At 33.3% G+C, this 16,784-nt stretch overlaps 1 protein-coding gene across 13 annotated transcripts in view; it reads right to left on the bottom strand.

Moving 5' to 3' along the window:
- Positions 1–16,784, bottom strand: part of LOC116425506 (GTPase-activating Rap/Ran-GAP domain-like protein 3) — a 59,085-nt gene that overhangs the window by 20,024 nt on the left and 22,277 nt on the right. For 2 of the 13 annotated variants that reach the window (XM_076367398.1, XM_076367389.1), the window contains exons 1-3: positions 15,572–16,082; positions 9,354–9,694; positions 5,198–5,264 (exon numbers count right to left, since the gene is read on the bottom strand). In XM_076367398.1, the coding sequence (XP_076223513.1) occupies positions 5,198–5,264; positions 9,354–9,694; positions 15,572–15,574 (411 nt within the window). In that variant the 5' untranslated portion in view covers positions 15,575–16,082. Of the gene's footprint in view, positions 1–5,197; positions 5,265–5,336; positions 5,402–9,353; positions 10,444–10,533; positions 10,826–14,263; positions 14,994–15,571; positions 16,083–16,784 lie in introns of those variants that run through there. The other 11 variants (XM_031973342.2, XM_031973343.2, XM_076367390.1 and 8 more) reach the window with 10 other exon arrangements.

The following is a 16,784-nucleotide window of genomic DNA, read 5'->3' as shown; positions in this document are numbered from 1 at the left end:
AACTAGTATTCATTTTATTTATAAAAATATATACTTAAAGGATTGTTTTTGTGTTTCACAAATAAATGTGGACGAATTAGCTTAAAAGTGAAAAACTAAAGATAATGTATTCATGAAATACAATATATAATTGAACATGCAGAAGATGATATTAATATTAAGTTTACATTATTTAGTACTATACAATTTTAAAGGAGATTTAAAATAACGATTAAAAGATTACAAACAAAATCAAGGAAAGGATAGAAATGAGAAAAATAGAAAATATGGAAAGAAGAAATTTAAGAAAGATTCGTTAAAAAAGACGAATATGAAACTAATAAAAACAGAATCCTAATGATTTACGTTACGCTTACAGCGGATGTATCTACTCGTATGTCTTACCAAAAGAATTTAGAAAGAAATATTTCAAGCATCGTAAATTCAAGCATGTCGCAATAGAATGTAATGGGGAAGCAGACGATAAGTCCTCAGCTGTTCAAATACATCCGAACATTACTTGTATGTCAGAACTCTTTAACCGGAAAAGGTACAAAACATGTTCAATAATTGTAATATCATTTTGGGTATCTACTAGTTTCTGATGGTATGTCATTTAATGCCATAAAGCTCTAATAGACACCCGAAATGATATAACAATTATAAAGGAGCAATTTACAAAACTTTATGCATGTTAATTTCTATTTTATTAGTATTTGAAATAATTTAATGTTTATCAAATAAATTATTTTTTTTAGATGGAAAAAATTCATTTTATTCATAATAGAATAAAATTTTAAAAACTATTCGTGTGTGTTCATATTTTCAAATTTCGATTTTCAGTTTGAGTAAAGTGTTCAACTCTGATTAATATGACTTTTATTCATTTCACTTTAATTGTTAATTACTTAATTTTTACATTACTAAATTTATTTTTCGTTCATAAATATTTAATTCTTATGGTAAATTTATATCTACAATAAATTCTTGTTTCTTCTAAGAGATTAATAATGCTAAAGTAGCTCTTGCGAGATTAATCAGAAAAAAAGCTACAATAGAAGCTATTAAAATGAATATGCTTCAATCGTATGTATCGGATAAATGTAAGTCAACTAATACAGAAATGTATACAATAGTTAAAAATAAAAAATCAATTAGTCAGAATCCGTGTACACACTAGCTCCACAGGGAGAAATTATTCGTATAGCACTAAAAGTACGGCTGAAGGATGGAATTGTAGAATAACGTGCATCTGAGTATAAAATATCTTTCGTTAGTAAGAAACATGACGAAAGTCCTTGAGTTTGCACAAATTACCATGCATTGAAAGATAATTCTTTGTCATCAAAGATATTCATTGTCATCAACTGAAAAATTATTATATATATTACAAAGTTCTTGTCTTTAATTTCGTGTATTTAAAGAATAGCCTTCTCCGCGAGAGAAGCGAAAATAACAATAAAAGGTGTACTCCATTTGTCATGTAAGAAGAACAATACCAATTTTTAGATATTCCATTTGGCTTTTTACCAGTTTATAGATTACGGTTTTCTGAGTCTTTAATTTATTAATTAAACATTTGAGGCAACGAATACGCATAAAACGAAATAGAAATATTTAAAAAACGTACAAAACTTTCTTCTTTTCTCTCTATATTTTGAATTTTAATGTTTACATTGTATTGCATGCATTGAACCAAGTTGAACAAATATGTGTCAAATATGTTTCGATGCTACCAGAACATATAAAGTAACTTTGTTGCTTAAAGTGTGTCAGAATTTACCTAGGAACGTTCGTGGACAAATATTAATGGCAGGACCGTATTGTCAAAGTTAAATTAAATGAAACATATACCACGGAAAAAGTTAGTTTACATGAAGGCTCAAAAGTAACGTTAACTTCCACCGAATATATTAAACTTTAAACAGCCAACTCATATTCATCTATGTAGTGTGAATGAACAGCTGGATGGAGAAATGCAGGAAAATATTGGCAATGAAAAAATAGAGGAAGTGAAGTTTTAATTGGCACGATTGCCGTGAAACAGAATGTGTTAAAGAAAGAGGAAAAAGAAATTATTGACAAATGTTATATCTGCAATGAAATTACTACGGACATCTAAAAATATATATATATGTATTAATAATATACATGTTTTCAATAATTATTTGTTTTGAGATATGCGTAGTAATTTCATTGCAGATATAACATTTATCAATATTTATTTTTCCTGTCGAACTTTAACCAAAAAATTCCGAGTATTCTTATGGAATGGATATAAAATGTTTTTTAAAACGATTAACATCATAAAAAATGGCAGATTCCTGCGCAACAATGTGTGTCAGAGTAAAATTTGTATGAATATTAAGTGGAACAGAATGTTTCTGAATGGAACCGACTAACTTTTCAAGTACGTTTCGCGCGATATTCTTAGCGAACAAAAGAATAATAAAATATCGTAGCTGCATTCTTACAAGTAACAGTTTCTTCAAGCTTTTATGTGCTTTTTTATTTCCCTGCAACTTTATTGTTATGCTTTTATCTACATTTTTTACCTTGTGTTCAAATGTACCTAAATTGTTTACTGAAGAATTGTGACATAGGTATTTAATTATGTTTAGAACTTTCAATGTTTTGTTTTCGAAGATATTACTTTATCGTAATTTATTTAATTACTAAAAAGTTTATTATATACCACGAACTTATATATATTTGTATAACACTATAAACATTGAAATATATTCAAAAAGTCTGTAAAATGACTGAGATATCCATTATATTCCGATTTTCTGCATATTTTTCGTGTATATTGAAAATGAGGCGTCTGAGATAAAATCTGAGTTCACCATGCAATACAGTAGAGCGTTCTGTATGGAAACCATCAAAGCACACTAAAGCACGTTTTAGATTTTGTTTTCGATCAAGAAAGGAAAACAGTTTCAAGGAACACGAGGTATAGCCAGTGGTTCTCAACTCGAGTCAGAGACTGTGTTACGTTTCCTTTACCTAAATAATAATAGTAGTTGTTTCATGCATGTATTGTAGTTAATACTTTACCGATTGATCACAATACGTTGAATTCCATAGGGACCAGCGGTGACCCTCAACCAAATTGAATTATTGAATGCTACTTAGTACAGTTTACAAGTAATACAGTTTATACCAAAATAACATTTGTCCATAACTTTAATATCTCAATAAAAATTAAATTGTCTTGCAATGAATGAAACGTATGTAGATATCAGTGACAGCTTACTTTTTAAAATGACAATAACGCATTATTATTTTTTAATTTATATTTTTGTGGAAAAATAATTTGAAAACGATAAATGCAAGAAGGAAACGTTAAGCAATCGTTGAGGAACACTGGCAATACTTCTGATTTTGCAGAACCAATTTATTTTCTCTACGGAAAACAAAGTAAATACACGTACAGTTTTCTTTGACGGATTCTGTAGGGAAACGGTCTATTGTAACGTGTGATGTAGTTAGATTTCATCTCAAATTCTTATTTTTCCAAAAAATCTGTTAAATATCCGAAAAAATTGACGAGTGAAATATATTTCAGTGTTTATAATATTATAAAAATACACATCATTTTATTTGGGAAAGCTTAAAAACAAATTTTTGTACGAAATGTTCGTACAACTTTTATAGCGAAGGTAAATACTTAAATTTGAAAATTGTAGTTCTCTTTCAAACTTAATACGTTCACGACCACAGTCGAATTTGTGATATTTTGATGTTTCCAAAGAGACAATGGGGTATACGATATACCAAATATATATTAATATCATCATAGTAAACGGTAATCACACGTCACACGTCACACATGTGACGCTTGGTCGCGAACGTGTTAAATTGATCAAAAACGGATTAAACGTGCTGTGAACGTCAGCATTTCAGCCGTTTATGTACAAATCGATTAAGCCTGTGAAAAAGGAAGCAGATAAACTAGTGAAGTAAATCATATGTCTTCGTCTCCTCAACCTTTGATTCGAATCGTTGGATAAATTGTAGCATGATCATAAACAATAATACGACATAATCGATAAAAACAACGGGGCACTGTTTCCCCTCGGCTTATGCTCATCGCGTTAAGTTATGGAGCTTTTCAAATAAATTTGGCATCATTCCGCACTCAAAAATGTTTCTGTCGTTTCGCGGCGTTAAAACAATTATTAAACAAATTTATTTCATACAAAAAGATAAGCATAAATCAAGTACTTTGTCGGAGAATATTCATATTTCATCGAATGAAAAAGGCTAAAGAATGCATGAATTGGATTACAGAATTTTATCAACGTTTCTGTTGTACATAAACTGCTGGATATTATTTTCCTTTGTCACGTATACTTTGTTTGCAAACTTATATATTTTTGTAATTTTAACTTAAAATTATTTTGCAAGCTTAGTTGAAAATTCTGAAATGACTTTTCGATTGATCTTCAAAATTCAATTGAGGAAAAATGATTAAACCGAAAAAATACTTTTAAATTAAAATTTCAAAAAGGTGCCTATTGTCACCCTTGGTAAAAATAGTGTTAATACTAAAATTGTTCGACAGGTCAGATTTGTGTATTTATACAGATACAGAACTAAGATACCTATCGAATCTTAAAAAACGTATTGCCCTAATTTGTATAAGAAAACTGAAAATAAGTCATCTTAATCGCACAGTGGTTTCAGTGTTAAAAATAACAGTGACAATAGTGATAATGATAATAATAATAATAAAATATTAATAATATATCACAAGTTTAAATAAATACTAACCCAGATCTAACCGAAATTACTGACCAGCTCGACCATCAGTTACGAAACAAAGTACCGTGATAGATTTGAGTCTTCTGAGATTTCATGATACATGTTCAACACCATCGAAGAATGAAGAGATTCAACCATTAAGGGTCTATGCACACGACCGGCGCGATCCTTCTGTTGTGCTGCAGTGGTGACGCTGTGCGATTTAAGAAGAACAAAGACATAAAGTTCTCTTATCCCTTTTTTTGTGAGACAGAAGAACTTTGTTTCTCTGTTACTTGAAAACGATCGCTGCGGTACCGCAGCGGAATCGCGTCGCTTGTGTGCGTAGGTTCTAATAGCGATACATCCATCGACGCAAGTTTCAAAGTGTACAGGCACCTTTACATTTCGTGATACGGATTTTTCTTTGGAGCTACTCCGAATTTTCCAAGGTAGTTACCAAAGGCCTCACCATTTCCACGCTGCCATAGTACCGCCTGGAGAGGACACCCCGCCTGGAGATCGCGTCTGTGGTGGACCTGTAACATGGCAGAAGTCCGTGGATTGGTTACCGAGCTACTCTTGAATTTCACGCCGCGTTTCATACTGACAAAGGCAACCACGTTGAAGAAAAAGAGAAAAGCACACAGCCCTTCGTTCCGGTATCCCCGAATATTTCTTGCCCCTTTCGCTACCGGGTATCTAGGTTAATGAGACCAGTCTGCCCCGAGTATGACCCTGGATCGCATCAATTAACCCGTTGCTTAGCTAAATTCAAGAGATGCTCTATCGAAACTTTGATAAAAATCTCAGTCTTCGAGCATTCTATTCTTGTATCAAATTACTTCAGATAATTTGATAGAAGACTGTGTCAATTTCGTCGTACCATATTCTACTGAGAAGTATAATGTATAATCCACAGATAACCGCGTCAGGTTTAACTTACAAGAGTTGAAGATTTTTTTTCCGTTTGCTAAGAAAAATTGGTATAATAGAATTTATAATACAATAATTTGATACAATTTATTGGGAAAATTGTAATCCGGTTAATGGACACTAAAAATTCAAACAAATTGCAATTAAATGAAATTCTATTTCCTTCGTGAATGGTTTCAGTAAAATGAAAATAAAATGGGGCTACGTTTCATTCGACAGAACCTTTCATTCTGTAAAACTGTAATTGCCATAATTTGGACTGTTGATTAATCAGATAGTATGTTCCCCAAATCTGGTGTGACATGTGGTTGAAAATAATAGAATTCTCCCTGGAGAATTTAGTATAACATCACACCCTTGATCAGCACGTATAAACTACGACAATTTACATGGTTATTAGCCGGAAAGTAATTTGCAGTTTGAAAGGACAATCTTTTAAAATGTTTCATTTAAAAAATACACCTCAGCAATTCGTAAGTCGACTGCCAAGTTTGGAGAGTACGGAGCAGTTGGAGATACAAAACGAGGAACTAAACCACGGTATATGAGGTCAGCTGAAAACAGTTACAGTGTAATTGCGAATTTAGAAAATTCCCTTTGAGTTGCAAATATGCAGCTTTTTTCTTCCCAGATAAATTCTCTAAATTTTTATATCTTTATCCTGTAACGTACTGGTCGTCGTGTAGTACCATATCAAGACCCAGATTAAAAGTCTGCAGAAGTCCGGCTTACAGTACCTAGCATTATAGCCGCAGAAATATAGATCGAAGAACCACTCGAACTTACTAACTAGCACTTTTTCCAATAACAAGGCCAATAAGAGGAAATCAGACAACTGAGAAGGGCGCAGCTCTCGAATTCGTATAACAAATAATTTGTTGGTGAATAGCAAAACTAATTGTTATCGTTAGGTATAACAATTTACTTAGCATTGTGGTCACGATAGGTTGTGACATTTTTTCTGCTTTTTCTTATTGTAATAACCCTCGAGTTGTACACATATGATTGTAAAGAAGTGAAACGTACGAAGTATTTCCGATTTGGTAGTATACATGGGAAGGGTGTAATATGAAAAAATAAATTATATGTTTATAATAAAAATAACAATAATAATTAAAACAATGTGTAGGCGTCAATATAAGCAATATTCATATATTCGGAAATAATGCCACCTACGACAAAACGTCACTTTTCATTTTCAACCTTGTCCAGTCCAGAAATAGCAACATTCGAGTATAATAAATAGTATACGAAAACGAAGTCTTACGTGACAAAATTTATTCGTTTCTTTCCATTAATTTTTTTATGTGGAATTGTCTTCCTGTTGCTTGTACTGTGGAAGCATTATGTGTTAACCAATTTCTGGTCGAATTATTCTTCTTTTTGGTTAGACAACAATATAATCGACGTACTGTTTTCTTGCAGACGCACCAAGTTGACTTCACACGTATGTCACCATTCCATATTAAACTTATCAATCGATCCAGCGTAGAATTCTAAGTTTCTTTGTCGTTTTCAACTGCAGTTATGAAGTAGATACTACAGTTTCTAAAATGATGTTGTAGTTTCCAAATAAATATTATAGTTTTCAACTAAATGCCCCATTTTCTAAGCAGATACCATAGTTTCTAAAATCTTGTAGTTTCCAACTAAACGCTATATTTTTTAAGTAGATAGTATAGTCACTAAGTACCTAAACACTTTAATTCCCAAGTGATTACTATAATTCTCAATTAAGTGCTATAGTTCTCAAATAGATGCTACAGTTTCTGAATAAATACTATGGTTCCCAAATAATTACTATAATTCCTAATGAAATACTACTATTCTCGAGTAAATACTGTAATTCCCAAATAAATGCTACAATTTTCAGGTAGAGACTATAGCCTTAAGGCGACACTGTACTCCCGAAGCGGGAATTCTCTCTTCAGAATTACATTTTCCATCCGTCCCGGAAGTGTTAAAGTGTCGACTGTCTACCGTCGATATTCGACGTACTACTTCTATCTCATTTCCGCTCGCGCATCTATTCTCTTACTTTGTCAAACGGTGCTCGAGTTCCTGAAAGAAGAACGCAACCCTGCTTGCGAGAATGTTACTGCTGGCTTCGAAATTTTGCTAATTAACCCTCAAGACCCTGTCAGATCATTTTAGATTCATACTTTCGAGAATTCCGTTTTCCAATGAACGTAAATTCAAATGTAACAATTATCAATTTTCAAATTATACATAAATTACATATTATATCGACTTTTACTATATCATGCATGCAGTACTTAAAATAAATGCTTTTCATTAATATTTTATTTAATTTGCTCGTATCCCTTTGCTCTTTTATGTTCTTTCAAAAACATGTTAGAATTTAAAATGTAAATTATTATGAGCAAATGGATCACATATATGACAAGATAATGATAGAAGGATGGGTATACGGTCAAACATGATTCGTCACGGGATTCAGCAGGATTGCTGAACAATTTGAATTTCGGGAGTTAAAGCCAGGGATTAAAAATGTTCTGAAAGTAACTGTTTGAAACTGTAATATGGGATCTGATTGAAACAATTATCGAGAATCGAAATACAGTTATAACTGTTATTAGGTACATTGGTTCTGCATTTCGATTTTCTATATCAAGAAATTATAGAAATTGCAAGGAATTGTAACAGATATCAAGAAATTGTAGAAGTTTAAGAAATTATAAGGAATTTCTAGAATCTCGTCAGTATTTTAGAACATTGTATCGAAAGAAATGCAAAACCGAAAAATAACAGTTACAGAACCGATAGTACACCGGAAAAACTAAGATCGAAGTCAATACAGCTCAGAATCGACAAACAGAATCTAATAGCAGTTACGACTCTACTCCAGTTCCCCATAACTATTTTAACAATCGGAATCGATGTCATAATTGTTTTCAAATTCCTTTAATTTCCTGTCTTATAACCCTTTGCGGTAGAATGTCGCCATAAGGGCGACATCGAGCTTTGCCATCTAAAATCGAAAACTGCAAGTAAATCATTTAATTATTATTCTACTAACGAGAGACTGATATGTATTTCTTTTAGTATTTAAGACTTCGACGCATAATTCAGTCTTTTTGTGAAAAGAAATGTTAGAAATTTAAGACCGTCTTGTCGGCAAAGACCTAATAGAGAATTATCGACCGTTAGGAGATAATATCGTGTCAGATTCACGATGAAAATTCCAAACATAGCTTACCAAATGTAACGTAGGTTAAATAACAAAATGTAGGTTAGGTAGGTTAGGTAGGTTAGGTAGGTTAGGTAGGTTAGGTAGGTTTAGTAGGTAGGTGTAATAGGTAGGTTTAGTAGGTAGGTTAGGTAGGTTAGGTAGGTTAGATAGGTACCTAAGGTCTTGGTTAGTACCTATGAGATTTAAATATTGCTAATCTTGTTAAGGATCATCAATCCCACCATCACTGCTTGCCAGTCAGAAAAATTATTAAAACGATTGTTACAAAATTGTTATCACGTATAGTATGATATGAATAAATGGAAAATTAAGAATTACAAAACACGGACATAAAAATAATAAAAGCTTCTTTTGTTTATAGCACATATACCAAAATTAATTTTGTTGGAGTCGATAAAAGGTTTCGAAAAGGTTTAGGGGATAGATGATCAAAAAAGGTTTGACGACCTCTGATGTAATCTAAAGTTGAGCAACATACACATGGTGACTGGCCCGTCGATGCAAATGCCTGAGCTGCGTGGATGGCAGCGCGGATACGCAAACCGATCTGGATCTGTTTCTGCGGATCATCTCGTGCGCGACCGGCAACGTTTCTTCTTCGCTATCGCTTTCCGTCACGGAGCCGTTCTGCCTTCTACCCTTGCTTCGTTTGCACTTCTCCAGGGAGGCCGCCGTCGATGAGGTCGAGGTCACCGACGAGGAAACCGGTGACGCGCTTGCAGACGAGCCGCTCGTCAACGACACTCCTCGCAACCGGGAGACCAGCTTTATGTCCAAGCACAACATCTTCCCGGTGTCACTGTCGCAAGGGTGTTTTCGCTGCCCCCGTCGCTCATTAACACATTAACCCCTTCACTCGACCCGGACTGACCGAGAAATGATCGACTTCAAATGGCGTAAGGCTACAGAGTGGTGTGAATGTTTATAGGAGGCTTGGCGACAAGGATGCAAACGCTTTCGGAAATACAGTAGGACCTCCTATAACGCGATTAATCTGTTAACTGTGGAATTAAGATTGAAAAATCTTGCATTTTGCACGCAATAAAATCAAAAAATGAAGTGTGTAAGGTAAAAGCACCAATAGTTAACCAGTTAAGAAAAATGTTCTGCGTGAAAAGTAAACATTTGCTCCTTTATTAAATAGGGAGACTCTATACGTGGAAATGCTGTTTGAACTTCTTACATTATGTAACAAAATGAACGTTTTTGAAATAGTTGTATTATCTAAATTGTATAGACATTTTTGAATATTCTTTAAAACGAGGAAACTAGTAATTGACCATATGTTAGTTAGCAGTTGACCACCGTGTTAACTTCCCTTTTCGGATACTGATCCAACTTCTTTCTCTGTTTCTATTACTTTCTTATGAAATCTCAATACATTTTTAACCGTGTCATTGGGGGTTCTACTGTATGTTTTTATACATTAACAGCTAGCACAAATAACACAGCTCGATCTGAAAGTCTACTAAAATTAATTTTGATTGCTTTCAAAAATTTGGAAAATATGTTTATGTTTCAAAGTTTATATTTGATAAAAATATATATGAAAACCAAGCAATAATTGCCGAAACGTATTTAAGCCCATTAAAGTGCACGCTTATTTCTTTCTCTTCTTCATCATTGTTGAGTCCAGAATAATGAACCTGTTTTCTTACTAGTAAAGCTTTTTTCAGCTTTATTCTACAGCCTCTTTATTCCTATGCTCTGTTTGTTTTCACGAAATCCGTCGTTTTTGCTTGTTTTCTCTCTCTTGGGAGATCTTCATAAATTTCATAGCTTAGGAAGATATATTGGACTGAAATGCACTGGTAAATTTCATACAGTCTTTCATGAAGATACTTAATCCTTCTATTTAATCTCACTTTTAAAAAAAAAACGTACTAATTTCTTTTCAGCCAGATTTTCATTTAAAAAATCATTCTGACCAAATGGTTCAAAAGAATTTGATTTCTTCTTCAACGTTTCAAAAGTATGAAGCTTTAAGAAGGAACACTTAAATTTTATTAGTGAAATGAAAAATATTTTGCTTATTACAATTCTTTAAATGTGGGAGGAGCAGGTTACCTTACAAAATAGAATTCGACTGCTACTGCCTCCCTTTAAATATATTTCTATTATGCATTGTCAAGGTTGACAGACGGAAACACGAATCGATTCTGAAACCGATTTATTTCGATTTGACATCGACTGATCTATTATAGAGATACGAGTGATCCAATACGCAGAACAATAACAAGAGTTTTAACTGCTGCATGTAGCATTCTGATCCTGAACACACTTCTTTGTCTTTTTATTCGATCTTTTGTGAGGAAAATTCTTTCAGTTTTATTCTTTTAATTTTATCCTTTGAAAGTGAATTTTAGGTCTTTATGTAACTAACAATCATTTATTAAAAACATACACTGGATGACGAAAATATTTATATATCCGTCATTGAAACATTGAACAATAAAAATATACATGTTAAATTTATATTCAGAACTTACACTCTTTTCAAATAATAAGATTCAATTTTTATAATCTTTTCAAGTATGGTACTTTTTCAAACAATTTCCAACGCGAGGTACGTGTTTTGGAGTAAGTTAGTGTTGTTAGCTGTAGCATGACATACGCGTTCTATAACAAATTTCTATTGTCATCTCCAGCATGGCACACGAGTGCAAAGGGTTAAACGTATATTGTCAGTAATTTTCTAATGTAAGTTTTATATAGATTTTTCGCTTATTTGTTCGGGCTATTGTCAACTCTACTAAAACCTAATTACCGCACAACAACCGTAATCAGTCACAGTTTGTTCAACGAGGGGCGACTACAGGCGACATTGTATGCGTATGTAAAAGCGAAAGGGTTAAACACGCGAGGAAGTTTCTTTCGGATGAATATGGAACGCTACTGACATCGCGACCGGCCACTTGAAATGAAGAGTCGTGGATGTTTGCTCGTGCAATTTAATGATCCTCGAGGATACTATTTCTTGACATCGCATCACTCGGCCGGTGGGTAGATTTCAGAGCAGTCGTCTTAATTATCCTAGTGTTGATTAACTAGGGAATCCCTTCTTTTCCTTCCATTTTCGAAAATTGTAAGGAGAACTGTAAGTACCCTTAAGCCAATAACAAATTTTGAACCACTTGCCAATTTTGATCCCTATATTATCGATTTCCATATAAATTCATACTGTTCAAAAGTAATTCGTAAAGATCACAATCATTTCATTTCTTTTTTTTCAATACGGATTTCATTATTCATTCATTATATTCCTATATACATTTTTATTACAATCTTTTATAATTATATAATAAATCTTTTGATTTGAAACTACTATTGTGAGCAACGTTCAGTAATCATTGATCGTTCGATATTTGATTATTACTTACATTTCACAGCTTTAAATTTACTGAATTTTCAATTTATTAACGATAGAACATATTTGTTTATTTATTTACCGACTTTGGAACCTGTACTTTATAAACAACAGATGTTTGATTATTTAGAATCTTAATAACTCGAAAAATACAAAATTTTACACTTTTACAAATTGCGAATACTCTGTGGGGTACATCAATGGTAGTATCAAGCAATTATTTCTTTGCTGGTATTGGTTCTCCGAGATCAAAACACTACTTAGAGATCAATGTGCATTTTTCGGTTTGTTTTGTGTTTCGACATTGATGATAATAATGATTACAATGACACTATCATAATGCTTTTTATTACTCCATATATATAGAGTATATATACAGTATATATCTAAACAATTTTTGATACAAAAGTACTGGGAAGAATTGCCCACTTTAACAAACTTTTAATAATTTGACCCTAAAAATGTCTATAGCTGCTCTTTAGCAGGTATATATAATATATTAGCAGCTTTTCATATAACTTTTTATATCCTAATAATTTTATTATGTTTATTACAGTTTCGTAGATATATAGGAAAGAGAGAGACACACATTAACTTGTAAGTAGTGTAAAGAATTAAAAAATAGTAAAAAATAATTGCCTGGTATATCTATATGTGGTTTCCTTTAAAATTTTTGTATAATTTAAAAAAAGAGATTTTTCAAGTTACCGAACATTGCTTCGAAGTTTTAGGTATTACTTTTTAGCGACTATAAAACCAAGAAAAGAAATTCTTTTTTAGATCAAAGTTAAGTGTATTGCGAGGTACTTGACTTTGTTTCTGAGTGGTAGCCATTTTGAAATGGGTGGTCAGTTGGAGCAATTCCAATGGCGGCAAGCAACTGCATACTATTGGAGCATAAAAGGGTTACAATTTGACCGAATAAAGGATCAGATAAAAATATGTTCACGTTAACTTTTTATATTATACTGTGTTTCATGTACGGACAATAACCATGCAATATATGTGCGCTATATGATATAATTTCGGTCCATAAATAAATAATAACATTTAATCTGTTCCATATTGTATGTAGAAGCTAGAGTTTGTTATTCGTAGTGATTTGTATTTTTTGATAATTTAAGATTTTCCTGATTTTCTCAAAAATTTTAAAAACAAATTTTATACAAATATTAATAATAAATTAAATTAAACTATGTTCACGTGAATTCCATAATAAATACATTTAACTTATTTGTATTGATATGTTTTTCCGCGATTATCTGGGAAACTAAAGCACTCCGTGAGCGAACATGCCTTCGACTACATATGTAAAAATCATCAAGATCGTTGCGGGCGCAGAACATCAACAGCTTCATTAATAATTGCAATATGAATAATATAGTTTACATTACAACTACATTTATTGTAAAATATTATATTATTATAGTATGATTTATAGTATGGTGTTTAAAAGACAATCATTTTTGTATTGACTTCACTTGTGAGTAATAAATGAGTAATGATATATTATTACTATGATACAAGATTTTGAATTTCTAACAGAAATTTAGGGAATTAAAAAAAAATCACGAATTACAAACAAGAAAATAGATCAGCCCATTTCTATATTACAATTTTGTTTCTAGTATTCTTTGAGAACGTTTCGAAACTTTTGGGTCATCGATATCTTAAAAGTACCCGCATAAAAGAAATTTCCATACCAGTCTACTATAGTTATTAACAAAAATGAGGAAAGAATGATTTCCCTATATACAACCGTCCATCAATGTCGTAATAATTGACAATGCATACGTTAATAAATTTGCCGAGTTTTATTGAAATACATAAAAAAATGGTAAATGGAAGTATATTGCTACGTTCCAGTATAATTGCTTTGTTTTTAATTTTCATTCGCGCGAAGGTCCGTACTATTCTGAGAATGCTATTCGAATCAATACATTTTTTTCATATTAAAAAATTGATTTTCGACTTTCCATAAGATGTACACGGCTGCTGGACATATTATTTCCGAGAGTTACCTTTTCTGCACGATCTCGCAATACAGAAAACCTTTATTTCAGTGTACACATTGATGATCGAAGAGAAATTTTGAATAAAAGAATGAGTCTCTCCCACCCATCGTATAATTTCCGCTGTTATTTCGAAGATAAGAAGGTACGCGAGGCATAAAAGAACGCGAATCTCCCTGTTTGAACTGCCACCGCTGCCCTCCGATTTCTTTGTATCTCCTTACTCCCGCAAACCACTCGTGGCTTTCCTTTCAACGACGTTCTCAATACTGCTTTTTGTCTTTTGCAGAACAAGTTAAAAAAAAGAAGGTAAAATACAATACCCTTTGTTTGCCGCGATTGCGCACAAAAGCGAAAATTCACTAAAACGCAGACGAATACGCAGCCTTTTACTCTAATATTCTCTGAATCAATGACACTTAATAGTAAAAAGGTAATAATATTAACAACGAAAAAAGTTAGGTGATTTTATTTCACTTGATAATCGATATCACCTTATTAATGATCGATAAAAGGAAATGAAATTTTTATATTTTTAATAATAAAATTTGATTGAAAGGCTTTGTTGTTATTCGAATACTAAATGAATACAGTAAAAATATTTTGTTTAATATTCTTATTATATTGAACAAGGGCTTTTTACTTGACAAAATCACCAGTTTCATCAGAATTTTCGAGCTATTATACATGTAACCATGTTAGAAATTTTTTTTAATAAAACAAGTTAATTTTAGTCTTATCAAGACTTACACGAAGAAGTTTCTTTTTTGTAGAAACTACTTACTGAATAATGATGCTTCTTTCTAATATTAAACATTCACATTTTGCAAATATTTTCGTCAAAGATTTTCCAAAACGTGAAACGCAATTAAAAGACAATTAAAACACAATTACAATACCCGTATCACCAAATAGAAACTCTTTCTGCGAATATTCAATAACTCAATTGTCGTTTAAAATAATCTCATTCAATTAAAATTGACGTTGAAACAATTTTCCTATTCATACTTCAATCGCCCTTAATCATAAACCGTCCAAAGGGAGTAAAGACTTCAATTCATAAAATACAAGCCCATAATGCCACGAGAAACGGAGAACATCGATATCGAGCTGTTTTCGTCGACGCGCGAACAACGCATTTCTTAATTAAGTCGCCGAGTTGGCGCGAAAACTTTCCACGAAAACCGTTCGAAAACAACGAGAAAAACAAACTTTAAAATTAACCAGGCCGGAATTCAAACAATTCCAAACGTCAAATTTAAAAAACAGAAAAAGGAACCCTCTTACAGCCACCGGGATCCACCGTAAACGATTTACCATTCCGCATGAGGTTCGAATGCGAGGGAGAACGTTCGTTCTTACGGACAGGAATCAAGTGTCCATCGTCGATCAACAACCTGATCCAAGCCTCCAAGTTCCCAATTCGTGTGGACACAGAACTTCTGCCACCTTGGTTTCGGACGAGTTCACGACCCCGATCGTAACCGACGATCAAACATTTTATTCGAAACGACGACGAAGTAACTGACAAAAAAAAAGAGAAAAACAGGAACGAAAAATACAGGGAAGAGACTGGGGAAGCACAGGGCTCGGTGTTACACGTGTTCGATGACGAGGATCGAGAGTATAAGCCGATCGATTAACGAGGGGAAAGAACGACGAGCAAAGAACGGAACACGACGGGTTCGCCTCGGGTCTGCAACCCCTACTGACAGAGGCAGGACACGACCCTTTCCGAACGAGGACGCAGCGAGTCACGGTGAGAGAGCAAGTACTCGTAGTAACACGGCGACTCGACGACTGGCGCCGCGTCGTCGAGCTCATTGGCTCTCTTTCCCACCCCTCTCGCCCCCGATGGCTCGCGTTTCTCTCTAGCTTTCTGTCTTACCGCAACTTCGCCTCTCTAAAGGTACCTGCACATCGGACCATCCCGCCCGCTTTGACTTGTTTAGCGATAGTCTCGCAACAAGTCCGGGGTGTATATTAGCCCTTTGCCCGAGGAAGGCGACCGAGAGTTTCCACATGACTCGATATGTCAAAATTGGAGAGCTTGTTGTTTAATATAGAGCTTTATGTGGTGCGTCGATGTAAGAAATGTTTAGATAAAGTAGTGGTGTCTCTTATTTCGTGTTTGATTTCTTGGTAAGTTGGCTTTAGAAATTGTTGTCTATGTTTCATTAGAAAATGTGGGATATTTCTAGTGAACTAGTTTCGAGTGCGAGTGCGAGGAGTTCAGTGGTCGAACTGATTAACTTCAGTTTTTGATGTTACTCGGTTTTAACTCGGGAACACCTGACTCATTCTTTGCATATGAGACAGGTCAAGAGGACTAACTGCAGTTTTTCAATGTTATCGTATTTTAATAACAAACTGATTAATTGGTTTTTGATGTATGAACCGATCGTGGGTCAAAGTGATTAATTTCACTTTTTCAATGTTGTTTAATTTTAACTACGAAACACCTGATTGTTCCTTTGCATACGAGATGTCGACAGATCAAGAGGACTAAATGCACTTTTTCAATATTATC

This window comes from Nomia melanderi, chromosome 4, assembly GCF_051020985.1.
Source record: "Nomia melanderi isolate GNS246 chromosome 4, iyNomMela1, whole genome shotgun sequence".
NCBI lineage: Eukaryota > Metazoa > Arthropoda > Insecta > Hymenoptera > Halictidae > Nomia > Nomia melanderi.
This window is presented reverse-complemented; position numbering and strand designations above follow the sequence as displayed.